Source organism: Drosophila eugracilis, unplaced genomic scaffold, assembly GCF_018153835.1.
Source record: "Drosophila eugracilis isolate 14026-0451.02 unplaced genomic scaffold, ASM1815383v1 contig_90, whole genome shotgun sequence".
NCBI classification, from domain to species: domain Eukaryota; kingdom Metazoa; phylum Arthropoda; class Insecta; order Diptera; family Drosophilidae; genus Drosophila; species Drosophila eugracilis.
In genome coordinates this window covers 6,323,933-6,336,946 of record NW_024573812.1, presented here as the reverse complement: position 1 = coordinate 6,336,946, position 13,014 = coordinate 6,323,933, and the positions used below count along the sequence as shown (strand labels likewise).

Sequence of the window (13,014 nt, the reverse complement as noted above, 5' to 3'; positions counted from 1 at the left end):
ATACAGAAAAACATATGTTTATCAACAGTTTTAAAAGCACTGCAGTTTTTGGAGCACATGTGTCAAAACAAAACAAATTTGCCGACTTTCAATTGGATATTACTTGTTATTAAAGTTTAAAAAAAAGAGCATTAAATAGCATAGCATGCAAGTGGAGAACTTATACACTTCTGTTGCCTGCAATCGTTGCACAGAATGTGCGGATTGGGGTCCAAATGGTTGGATTGCCTATGGAGCCTGCAATGCCATAGCCATTATGGATCCAAAGGTGGGAAATGTTTTTTTAAATAGAAAATTATGTATATTTAATTTTTAATGATTATTTAGTTTCAAGGCAACTCAGCGAAGATCCTGTTTACTCTGGTGGAGCACACAAAGCGTGTAAACACTGTAAAGTGGTTAGATCACGGGAAACTTCTCTCCGGAGGTGATGATGGACAGGCGGTTTTCTGGGAATTGGAAGAAGCTGGAGCTTCCAAGAGCATACCGCTTAAAGGACATACAAGCGGTGTTAATGCAGTGGATGGAGTTCGTCGGCAAGATGGTTCCTGGCTTCTAGCCACCGCAGCAGCAGATAGCACCATTAAATTGTGGACTCCCCAGGAGGATACTTATGTGTGCTATCAAACCATATCATTATCTACAGGATTCTGCTTCTCACTGCGCCTGAAGCTGCTGCCTAAGAGTAATCGTGTCCTTCTGGCCTTCAGTGGCGATGACGAAACTGTTTCCTTGTGGTCGGAGCAAATAGAAGCCACAGGTGGTGGCGATTTCCTGGGTCTGCAATTTCAGCGCGTTCACAAACTTACAGGTCATGAAGACTGGGTTCGAGGTCTGGATTTCGTTAACGATGGCGAGGATTTGGTGTTGGCCAGCGGCTCACAGGATAACTTTATTCGTCTGTGGAGGATTTCCCCTCGCAGTGAGGAACAAATGCGGGAGAACAAGATTGATCTGCTTCAGCTAAGCGAGAATGACAGCGAGATAAAGGTGGAGGAGAAGATTTTGCAGCTGGGAAAGGAAGCTTGGTATGCTGTAAGCTTGGAATCAGTTCTATACGGACATGAAGGATGGATATATGGTGTTCATTGGCACAAGACTGAAGAACAGGGTAAGTCACCCCATTAAATATTTAACGAATCCTATTGAACACCTTCACTTTGCAGAACTGCGCCTTCTATCCGCGTCCATCGACAAGACCCTCATTATTTGGGCACCCACAGAGCAAGGTGTTTGGCTAGAGCAAGTCCGCGTTGGCGAGGTGGGTGGTAATTCCATGGGCTTCTTTGGTGGCAAGTTCTCCAGCGATGGACACTCGATAATGGCCCACAGCTACCAAGGTGGTTTTCATATTTGGAATCAGGATCCAAGCCGCCCGCAACTCTGGACTTCAAATGTCATTGTGGGTGGTCATTATGGCGAGGTCAGGGATCTGGCTTGGGAACATGACGGAGCCTATTTGATGACCGTCTCAGCGGATCAAACAACGCGACTGCACGCTCCTTGGGTGCAGAATGAAGCTAATCCCACGTGGCATGAACTAGCTCGTCCCCAAGTACATGGTTACGATATGCAGGCGTTGGCTTTACTTTCGCGATATAAATTCGCCAGTGGAGCAGAAGAAAAGATTGTGCGGACCTTTCAGGCTCCGGCGAACTTTATTGAAAACTTTCGTCACATCAGTGCGATAGAGAAAGATGAATCTGGAGATGCCTTACTGGATTGTAAGTCAAAGAAGGATATATTTTACTTTTGAGAATTTCTATAAACTTGTTTTTTTTTTAGCCCTTCCCAAGGGAGCTTCTGTACCATCTCTGGGTTTGTCTAACAAGGCTGTGTACAAGGTGGAAACCGACAAGGATGCATCCAGCAAGAGTAAAGATGAATATCCGGACACCTACTTTGTACCTATTACCTTAGAAACACCACCGCAAGAGGAGACTTTAATGCAAAACACACTTTGGCCGGAGCTTCAGAAGCTTTATGGTCATGGTTACGAAATTTTCGCACTGGCTGCCACTGCAGATGGTACCGTTTTGGCCTCCACTTGCAAAGCGAGCAATGCCGAGCATGCACAGATAATACTATGGTGAGATTTTCCTCTAAAAAATACTAGTTTAACTTGCAGCTGATGTAGTCCAATTAACATAAAATTTATATTTTACAAAAGCACTAAGAGTTTACCTCTCTTTCAGGAACCCTTCTAACTGGAAACAGCTGCAGAAGCTAAGTGGCCACCAGTTGACAGTTACCCAACTAAGTTTCTCGCCCGATTCGCGATATCTGCTATCAGTCTCTCGTGATCGTCGTTGGTGTCTCTACGAGAAACAGGACCCCACCGTGGGTTACCAACTAGTGGCCAGCACGGACAAATCCAATGGAGTTCACACACGTATCATTTGGTCTTGTGATTGGTCACATGATGGTCAGTTCTTTGTGACCAGCTCTAGAGAGGGAAAAGTAGTGGTTTGGAAAAAGGGAGAAGAATCGAAGGAATCTTCTCTGAATGGCTGGCAAGCGGCTGGGGTTTTGGAACTCAAAAATGAGTCAATCACAGCTGTGGCTTTTTCAAGTGATTATTTAAACGGGCAAGATGACACATACCTTCTGGCCTTGGGAACGGAAACCGGCCTGATAAAGATATATCAGGTGGTTCGAGGAGAATGGAAGTTACTTAAAGATTTGAATAAGAGGTGAGTCAGTTACATTATTAATAATATTTTCTATTAATAATAATACCTTATTAACTTATAGTCAAGCTCATCATCTCACCGTTCGGCGATTGAAATTCCGACCTGGTAAGCAACTTCAGTTGGCGAGTTGCGGGGAGGATCATTTGGTACGCATCTACGACATAAAGCTCACTTGAGTTTAACTACAAGTGCATTAAACTAGCCTTATTAACATCAACCGTTGCGTTTAATTAGAAATCGGTATCATCTGCAGACAAAATGGAATGGGGATGGGTCTCGTCTCGCCTGATTTATCTGAATGTCGGTATCTAATCTTTAGCAATTAGGTGTGCTTTTGGGGTTCTCCCTAGGCTTCTGTTTTACGTGCTCTGATAACATGTTATTGACACCTAATTAGCTGCAAAATATCGGCGTTGCAAGCACTTCAATTCGGGTATTTAAGTAGAAGGGTAGAATATCTAGATTCACAGTCTATTGTAAACAAGTCAAGATGAAGGCAGCTATTGTTCTGGCATTGATCGGTACGGTCTTGGCGGCTCCGCCACTAAGGTTGACGCAGAAGCCAGTTCATGACCATGATGACCAGTATGCACATATTTTTGCGGAGGTGAGACCAGCGGGCCAGAAGCCACAGCACTTGGAGTGGGAATTCCAGTCACAGCATCAGAACTTCTTGTCAAACAACCAGGTTGATTTGGAACTGCAACGCGAGGAGCAGAAACAGCTTCACCATTTGGAGGCTGAGCTTCACCAACAGCACCAGAATTCCAATCCAAGTCATCAGGTTGAGCTTGAAATCAAACATGTAGAGCAGAAGCCACCTCAACGATTGGAATTTGAGGCCCAGCAACAGCACCATCAGAACTCTGCCCAGGGACACTTGGTTAATTTGGAAGTGAAACCCGTTGAGCACAACCAGCCCCAGCACTTGGAGGTTGAGATTAAACAGCAGCACTCTTCTCCGAATCATCAGGTTGAGCTGGAAATCAAGCCTGTCGAGCAGAAGCCACCTCAGCGTCTGGAATTTGAGGTCCACCAGCAGCAGCACCATCAAAACTCTGCCCAGGGACATTTGGTTGTTTTGGGTGAAAGGCCAGTGGAGTACAACCAGCCTCAGCACTTGGAGCTTGAGATCAAGCAGCAGCCAATCCATTCTTCTCCCAATCATCAGGTGGAGTTAGAAATCAAGCAGGTAGAGCAGAAGCCACACCAGGGGTGGGAGAATGAGGGCAACAAGCATCACCAGCAGAATCCTGCCCAGGGACATTTGGTTGCTTTGGGAGTTAAGCCAGTAGAGCACAAGCCCCAGCACAATGACTTTGAAGTGTCTGCCGATCATCAGCTGAATCATTCCCAGGAAATCGAACTGGAAACTGCTGAGAATGATAAGCCCAAGGTCTCCTATCCCCATAACCTACACTTCAACCACAACTTGCGCCAATAGAGCAGTCACCCAAAAAAAAAAAGAATAAAAGCAAAATATATATCCGTATTACAAAGTGCATTAAATATGTATAATTACAAAGAGAGCGTTTTCAGTGGCCAGTTTTCCCAAGGTGCTTGTAAAATGAAAATAAATAAAAATGGTTGAAAGAGTGAGCACAAGGAGCCGCAGTTTGCAATTTCCGTTTAGCTGGTGCTGCATAGTTTTTGGGGCCAAGACAGCAAAGCTATATGGTATGGCCACGTGTCCGGGATCGGGAGTTAGAAGTTGGGGAGCTGGGTGCTGAGTTATGGCCAGAGCGTGCCACCTTTTAAACCGCAGCTTGCAATTTCCGTGCTCCAACTGACTTTATGATTGCCATTGGCTTCTGGCTTCAGCTTCAACAGCGGCAGCACCATTGTTGTCCAAAGTTTTTGGGATGGAGTGAGCGTGGATGGCAAAGCGGAGCGGAGCTGGCAATGCGGTTAATTGCCTGGCGGCCATCTTTCGCTGGCACTTTAATTATGTTTTCGTACAGTCCACAACTCCACTTCTATATAGCTTCTATATCTATAACTTCTATCTACATCTTCATCCCCGCTCGAATGTCGTTGAACCGCCACATAGATAAGCGCATAAATCTGCATTGTTCCGGCTGCCACAATGGGGTAGAAAGTTAACTATTGAATTGCATTTAGGCCACGTCGGAGGTCGATTGTCCTCGCACCTATTCAGAGACGGGCAATATCCCGTGGGGGGAAGTGCCATGCCGGCCCCATGGCTCGATTCTCGATGGATCCGGGGCTTCCTTCGACGCTTGTTCACACTATTCTCGTGCTGATGGAAAAACCGCGAAAAAATTCCCCATCATGATTGCTATATTTTTGGGGATTACACTTTGAAAAGTTTCGGTTGCTTTTATAAATGGTTTAAAGTGTTTTCATTAGAACGTTTCTTTAATAAAATTCGTTAAAACATAAATATTAATATCCCTAAAAAATAAAAAATAGATAAAAAAAATGATATACTTTTTCAGTCCAAATATGATACCATTCTCTCAGTGTACTGTTTTTCGCACGCGTTTTATTTTGAGTCAAATATTGGCAAACAAAGCGGCCATTGCAATGGCGCTACACGCGTTTCCGCTTCCGTTAAAAGTTGCACAGAAAAATCCATACATTCATGCATTTGCACCGAAACTTTTGTTCAACTTGCATTGTACTGTGTGGCATGATTCCACTCTTTATTTATTTTCTTAGCTGCCGCCATTTGTTATTGCTGCAACAATTTTGCATTCTGCGGAAAAAGTTTAAGTTTCAATTGCAGCGAACGTGCCCAAGAGTTGCTGACAGCCACTGGAGCAGTGGAAACTGAAGCCATTCTAGCCATAACATGTGTAAACATATATTTCCCTCCCCCCCTTCTTATCTTCTTGGAAAAACACCACATCCAGCTTCTAGCATCCAACATCCGGCATCCTCCCCGGAGTCCCCACAAAGCCATTCGTTTGCATGTGTGTCAGTAGTGGATTTCGCTTGGGTTGCGCTTTCTGTTTGCCTGCCATAGTTTTTTGTTTGACTTGACGTCCAATCTTCCCTCTACTGCGGAAAAATTGCTCTAAACTCATGGAAACGGAGCGGTTTCTAAGGAAAAAAATGTGTGATATCCAAGGATCCAGGCGAGGGATTAGCACGCACTATTATGATGCAGGTGTTTTTAAAGTACCATTTTCCTATTAAGGGTAGGGAAATCTTTGGGATTAAAGGAACATTTGGTAACAACTTATACCTAAATAAAGTTTAAAATTCTTTAATTTTTTAATAACTAATAAATTGGCTCTAAAAAGAACAACGCATCCAAGAACTGCTTAAAACATTTCCATTATAATAACTTTCTTGAGGCGTTTCTGATGCATCCCTTATGCCGACCATCGTCTCCCAAAAATCCCGGACCAAATTAATTATGCCAGAGGGGTAGCGTATGCCAACCATATCCATATTTTTGCCCCGCCTTCGATGTCACAATTGGCGACCCTTTTCGGAGTCCACACATATTCACACATATGTTTCGTTCGTATTTCCGTTTTGAGTGCGCCAACAACAATGGCGAACGCGCGCCACCATGATTTGTGCATTTCCGTTTCATATTTTTTTCTTTCTTCTTTTTTGACAGCACGCACGCGACGTGCAGCAAGAATATGCCATGCATGCGGGGGCGAACCGGAAGCTGGCGAACTGCCATTGCAGGAACTGTCCAGAAACTGCGACAAAGCCAATTGATGCGCATTGAGCAGAGCATTTTGGCCTAGTTCGAAGTGGAGTTTTCGACTTGTTGGTCCAATTTAAATCGTCAATTGATTAAGCCAACGGTATAGCCTTGCTTTTTGGCGTATTTACCGTTTGTAGTAACAAGCGAAACTTCGAATCGAAAACTTTCGGCCTGCTAAGCCCAAAAGCCCAAGCATTGAAAGTTTTTCAATTACCTGACCACGCTGGTACTCCTGTTTTCCAGAATCCTGAAGCAAATTCCCATAGTTTTGTTTGCTCAGCGGTGGCAAGTGGAAAGGAAAAGGCCAAGTTTAACAAGACAACGGAGAAGGAAAAAAAAGGAAGAACTGGCAAAAAGTAGCAAGTTAAAAGTTCTGGCGCAACGTTTACAACAAAAAAAAATATATATATATATAACACGCGATGTTGTAGATTTTGATTATAAATATTGTAATATAAACCTGTAGCCTCTTCATTGCGCCGGCTCAATATATAGCTGGCTGGTCCGTTTTCATTTGTCTAGGAAAGCCTTTGAAAGTTGGTAAACCTTAATTGTTTTCCAATTAGTTTTGCTGTAAAAAGTTTGAAGTTCATTTAGTTCCTGCCACACGGCGTGTTTTTGGCCCTTGCTTTATCTTCTTTTTGCCTTTTTTTTTTGTTTTTTGTTCGTGTTGGTCGCAGTCAACGTGGCGTATGATGAATTTTTAATTACGTGTGCTTGCAGCAAACCAGACAGAAAAACTGAGGCAAGCAAAAAATAGGATAAAAAAAATGGTAACAACTGTTTGCCACTTGCAAATTGCAGCTATCCAAAAGAGTAATCAAAAAAAGTTTCGTGGGGAGGGGGGTTTCTGTTGAAGAACTCCAAAGCCGAAAAACGAATCGTTTTTTTCTCGGAGGTGCAACATAGAACGAGAAGCGTTGTGTTCATAACTGCAAAAAGATAATTACACAGAGTGGGTTTGGGGCGTTTAGTTTTCCTGCACTTGACAATGAAACTCTCGGCCTGAATTTGTTTAAATCGTTTGATTTACGCTCTGATGTTTGACCGCACACTTTAAGCCGCCTTTTAAATGCAGCTGCTATTTGTGTTTATTTTGAATGGAATCGAAAACAATTTCAATTGTTTTAAGCGCGAATTGCGAATCGCTTTCGGCCATTTTCCACACTCCCTGATTGCAGTTGTAAATTTGCAAAGCAAAAAAAAAAAAAAAAAGAAAACTGATTCGAAGAGCAAACTGGGTTTTGTGTACTGTCAACAGAAAAAACAGCGCCATCATCACCTCTCAACCTCATCATCATTGTACCACCGAATCCACCGCACCACCGCAGGGAAATGGCTCGAATGCAGTGGACCACCGGCCATTTTTCCAGCATTTACGATTTCCCTTATTGCCAGCGTTTTCATTTCGGTTTTTCGGACACTTTTCCTGTCCCGCTGACAATTTTATGTTTTTTTTTTTTTTTATCAATATGCCTTCGTCCAGCTGAAATGCCATTCGGTGGGACATCTGTAATGCATTGCAGCCATAATTTTTATTTCGCCCCTGGAATTATACTATTTGCAGACTGCATTTTGATCCATTTTGCAGGCTGTTAATGGATTTTTTAAGGATTCATTCTAAGGAAAATGTAATGGGATTCAAGGCGAAGTATTTAATGTGCAAACTTTCATTCAAGTTTATTTAAAATTATATAATTCTACACCCTATTTTAGAGTTTATACAGTTTACATGATATTTGAATTGGATTTTATATTAAAGAATATTACTAAGTTAAAATATGTTTTTTATGTACATATTTCTCTCTTAACTAAACTTGTTAATTTAGTTTACCAAACATAAATATTTACCAAAAGCACTAAGTTAATTCATTTAATATGGCAATATCGTTTAATATTTATCATTAATTTATTTTATTAATCATTTTAAGATTTAACCAAGTGTTTAATAACAATTTTAATTAAATATATCAATTTTTCCATATAATAACAATATTTAAATCCGGAGGGCATTTAGCTTATGGCTTTTAAAATGAGCTGGTCGGTCCATGCATCCGCTTCAGTTCATTCAGCTGTCATGGATTTTTCGCATTTTTTACGGCCATCCAATGGTTGCAACTGCAGGGCGTTAAAGTTAATTTGTTTACGCTGATGTGTCAATATAAAAATACGGTTTTTTGTGTGACTTCATCAAGGGCAGGGCAACTGCGAATAGATTTGTCAGTGAAAGCAAATTTACGCCATATCATGGGGGATTTATAAATTCAATATTCCGTTGAGTTCGTTTAAGAGTGAAGCTCTGTCAGTCGATTGATGTGGTTAAAAATCGTCGCTTGGAAAAAAGAGATAATAATATACAAAGGAAAAGGAGACAACAAGAAGAACCTGGTTAAGCCAAGAAAATCAACTTTGACTTAACAACATTAAGAGCGCACTGCTTTAAAGGTCTTTAAGTTAATTTTAAGAGCGAGGACAGCCCCTCGAATGTCTCCCGTCTGACTGAAAAGATGATACATTTTTATGCCGAACGACTCTGAAGGCAAGTTTCTATAAGTATGCTTGTGTGTGTGTGTGTGGTTTTGCCTTGCCTTATGCCGCACAAGGATGGGAAACTTCGAAGCAACACAGCCGCAACTTTAGCGGCGACATTTCCTCCGGGCATTGCCGCAAATTATGCGGTCGGGGACGTCTTGCCACCAAAAGGAGCGGCTTGAGACACTTGAAAAACATTCTTGTATAGTCATTAAAATTACGAAATTACCTATCATTTCCATGGCTTAATTTCTCTTTAATTTTGGTAAACATTATGAATGGATTTATGGCCATTTTATCACTATTTTTATGGGACATTAATGATAAATAAACAGTATAGCATATTGGCCTTATAGTAAGCATGTTTTTTTATGGAGGTATTCAGGCTAATTTTATCATAATTATTTATTATTTTAGATTTTATAAGGTAGTTAAAAAGAAAGACATTTTTAAGGATTTTGGGTAGTCATGAATTGATATAATCTGATAATTATTATAAGTTCTTCTAATCTTCTTTATTTCTAAAATAAATTTATAAAAACTTAAGAATTATTTTGACTAAACTTTTCATATATCATTTTCTTTAAAGCTTAAATGCCTTATAAAAAGAGTATAGATGTTTTCTGAAACTTTAGAAATCAAGATTTATAGTACTAGAAAGTTGTAAATGATTTGCAATATAATATAACTATATGAAAGATAAAAGAAAGAGACTTATATTCTACTTCCTAATACCTAATTTCTCACAACAAATGTTTTTCTAAGTGAAAAGCTAGAGAACGCTGGGCGACTGCCGACTGGCAACTGGCAACTGGCAGCACCTGCTGCTGTCAGAACGGATGGGATGCCTCAGCACTCATCTCAGTAGCTCCGGCCACCCGTACCTATGCCTCCACAAGGGACCCCTTCAAATCCCCCATTCCTGCAACCAAAAAACCCCTCTAGGAGTGAGCGATGGCTGTTTGAACGCTGTCGACTGTCATATTACATGCTGCGCGTAATTTGTATAGAGCTCGACGCTCCGCTCGTGCCGTGTAATTTATGCATCCATCAATCGCACGAGTGGCGCTAATTGATATTACTAGAGTGGGGCCAAAAGAGAGGGATAATGCTGCACTGAGTATGCCAAATTGTTTACCGACAGCATTAACTTCGTTGGCCATTTATTTGCTCAACAAATTGCAATAATGCAAAAATGTTTTTGGCAATTCGAAATGCGATTTTGGCAGTTTGCAGTTGCCGATTTTGTACTTTGCTATACTAAAAATTAATGGAAAAACATGTTTCTCCAACCATTAACAAATATTTGCAGCGCTGCATTATCGATTTTTAACCCTACATCTAGTTGGTCCTTTTGCATGCGTCGCCGATGTCAGAGTTCAAATTATGAGTTCATCGCAAGTCGCGGACACAAAGCAACACTTGCCAACAAAGCTGGCATACACTCGACGTCAGACAAAGGCAACACCAACTCTAACAGTCAGTGGCTTGCGAAGAAGGGGTTGGGGTTTTTGGGGGATAAGCTCTGCTCTTGGGAAATAATAACTATAATGATTTATTAGATTCTTTGATTAAAAATAAATCCTTAAATTATTAAATTTAACTTATTTTTAAACTATTGACTAAAATGACTTATAAAAATATCTTTTTAAAGGTGCCTAAAGCTGCGTTTTAAGTAAGAGTGTATCTTTTGGAATAAATTGTTGCCTACTTTTAGTCGCCCTCAAAAATGATAGTACATTTTGTGACTACAAGCAAAAATAAAACTTTAATAAATATTAATAATTCTGTAAAAATAAAAAAGTTATGTTAACAAAAAATATGTCCACACCCCTGAGAGCTGCATGCATACGCCTATGCTAACAACTACAGACAACTCGAGTGCCATTGTCTGAATATGTGTTTGATGTGTGTGTGTGTGTGGGTGGGTGTTGGTAAGTGGGTGGGAAACGGTTACTGATGACAGGGTGGGGATCATTTTTGCCTTGGACAAATGACTGTCAGTGCTGAGACAATGCAATTGCAGTAACTACTCCTCACTACTAAAGCCAAGCCAACAGTCACAGCATTCGACAAAGACAGGCAATTTAATTTGGGAAAGTATTATTGTAGAATCCTGAAAACAATAGATAATCAGTAAAAGGAAATACTAATATTTAGTGAAAAAGAAACTCATTTTTTTTCAGATTTTTCTTTACCAAATCGCTTATACTTTGCCTAAGGTTTTAATATTTGCTTAAAATGACATTATTTGATGTAAAGCTGACCAGAGGATAAGCTTCAGCTGTTCATAAATACTAATGATGTGATTTACTATATTAAACATTATTTTTATTTGAATATTAAAGGTTTATAATTTGACAGTACAAATCCAAAGAAACCTATTCAAATGGAATTACCATAAAGTAAAATATAACCCTTTTCCTCGTTTTAAAGTCAGTGATTCCAGAAATCACAGCCAGCTCCTCGGGTGACAGCACTTCATTTTGGTCTGGGGATCAACTGGGACTTACCCACACGTGTATGTGTGTATGTTGGGTGAAGAAGGGGTTTTCGAGCCCAGAGCCCCCAGTGGGAATGGACTTGAGGGCCGGCTAGTTGACCATAAACTAGCTTTGGCTGCCTCGCCGGGGGAGTAGTGACCTCGCCCTCGGTTTGACTCCTGCTGTCAAATGTCAACGGAATGGGCTTGGTGATGGTTTTCGGGATGGACTGAACTGGAATGGATGGTTGGTAATGGAGGAGGTGTTTGCCTCAACTTCAGTCAGAGCATTTTGCTTTTGTTGCCACACCGGTAGATGCATCCACCTTGTTGTCTGTTTGCTGCTGATGGCACCAAACAATGGCCGAAGGGTAGAGATCCCAGCTTAGTCGAGCTATTATGATGAGCGAGCTCCCAGTCTCTCGCTCGTTCATCTCGGGAGCTGTGTTAATGACAGCGGAAGTGCACTTTATTTAATTAATATGTTATAATTATAAACTGCTTATGCCAGCTCATGTGTGTGTGTGTGGGTGGAGATGGGAATGGGGATGGACTATCTGCATCATGTTTGCCCGGATTAATGGGTGAAAAAGTCATCAAGTGCAGCGCTCTCGGGCAATTCTGCTAAGCAAATAAAGTGTCAGGCAAATATGCATATACTCTGTGGGAATTAATTCAAAGGGCAATGAGTTACATGGCAGCTGATAAGATGCCCCAGGTGCAACTTTAATTAAATGAGTTTAACTTGCAGCTTACTGACTTCTTGGTTTGTAACCAATAAAGCCATTAATCAGACTTTAGGAAAGTTAAATTTGTGCCACGGATGATTAAAACCAAAGCAACTTGCAATTGAATTTTCTTGTAGAGTTTGTAAATTTAATGATATTTAATCAGTGCTAAATGCTGTTCCCTCAATACTCAAACTTTTGGTTAAAAATGCTTTACGAAGTTTTTCTAACACATGTTGAAGAGCATGTTGAAGTATGAAGTTTTCTTGTTGGGAAATTGTTTCCCCTGATGTAACGAATCATGTACTCAACTAAACTTTATTGACGCTATAAATTGATTATGAATTTGATATTAACTTTAAAGTGCCCCCGTCAATTGGGCTAATTGCTGCGCTTTGTGATTGCTGGAGAGTTGACTTTTGTGCGAGAATAATCACATTAATTAGGTGGCATATCAAATGGAGCTTGGCAACGTTGAACCAATGGAGCAACCAGTTAACATTAGGAACTTTGCCACATGCGGCGTAAAATGTCAATTATTTCAATTAAACAGGCTTCTGCCATGCCGAGGTTGCCAATGGCAATAGCATTAGCATTAGCAATAGCAATCAGCATCAATTTCACTGCACTTAAAACAAAATATGTTCTATGGCTTTTTTCTTTCTTTGTATTTGGTATTTGCTGATGCCCTGTCAGGGGCCATTAAAAGTTTGTCGGTTCCACTTCTAATAACCAATTAAAGTGCAAAAATAAACATTAATTATGCGTTAGAGTGGCTCAAAACAGCTCGGGAAATATGTTGCAACTTTCTCTGCCACTTTACACACCCGCACACTTTGTTGTTTTGGCTAAAAGCAGGGGGCGTTTTCTGCCATTTTAAAGTTTTTC

At 40.8% G+C, this 13,014-nt stretch overlaps 2 protein-coding genes across 2 annotated transcripts; both read left to right on the top strand.

Moving 5' to 3' along the window:
* The first annotated feature begins 35 nt into the window (after positions 1-35).
* On the top strand, positions 36-2,910 carry LOC108113300 (probable elongator complex protein 2). The gene is made up of 6 exons (XM_017223851.1): positions 36-268; positions 328-1,111; positions 1,167-1,724; positions 1,786-2,089; positions 2,196-2,693; positions 2,755-2,910. Exons 1-6 carry the CDS (start codon positions 146-148, stop codon positions 2,867-2,869), a joined length of 2,382 nt encoding a protein of 793 aa, XP_017079340.1. The 5' UTR covers positions 36-145; the 3' UTR covers positions 2,870-2,910.
* A 240-nt stretch (positions 2,911-3,150) lies between these two features.
* LOC108113302 (putative mediator of RNA polymerase II transcription subunit 26) lies at positions 3,151-4,298 on the top strand. Its single transcript, XM_017223852.2, has one exon. It carries the CDS (start codon positions 3,184-3,186, stop codon positions 4,135-4,137), a length of 954 nt encoding a protein of 317 aa, XP_017079341.1. The 5' UTR covers positions 3,151-3,183; the 3' UTR covers positions 4,138-4,298.
* Positions 4,299-13,014: the final 8,716 nt, after the last annotated feature.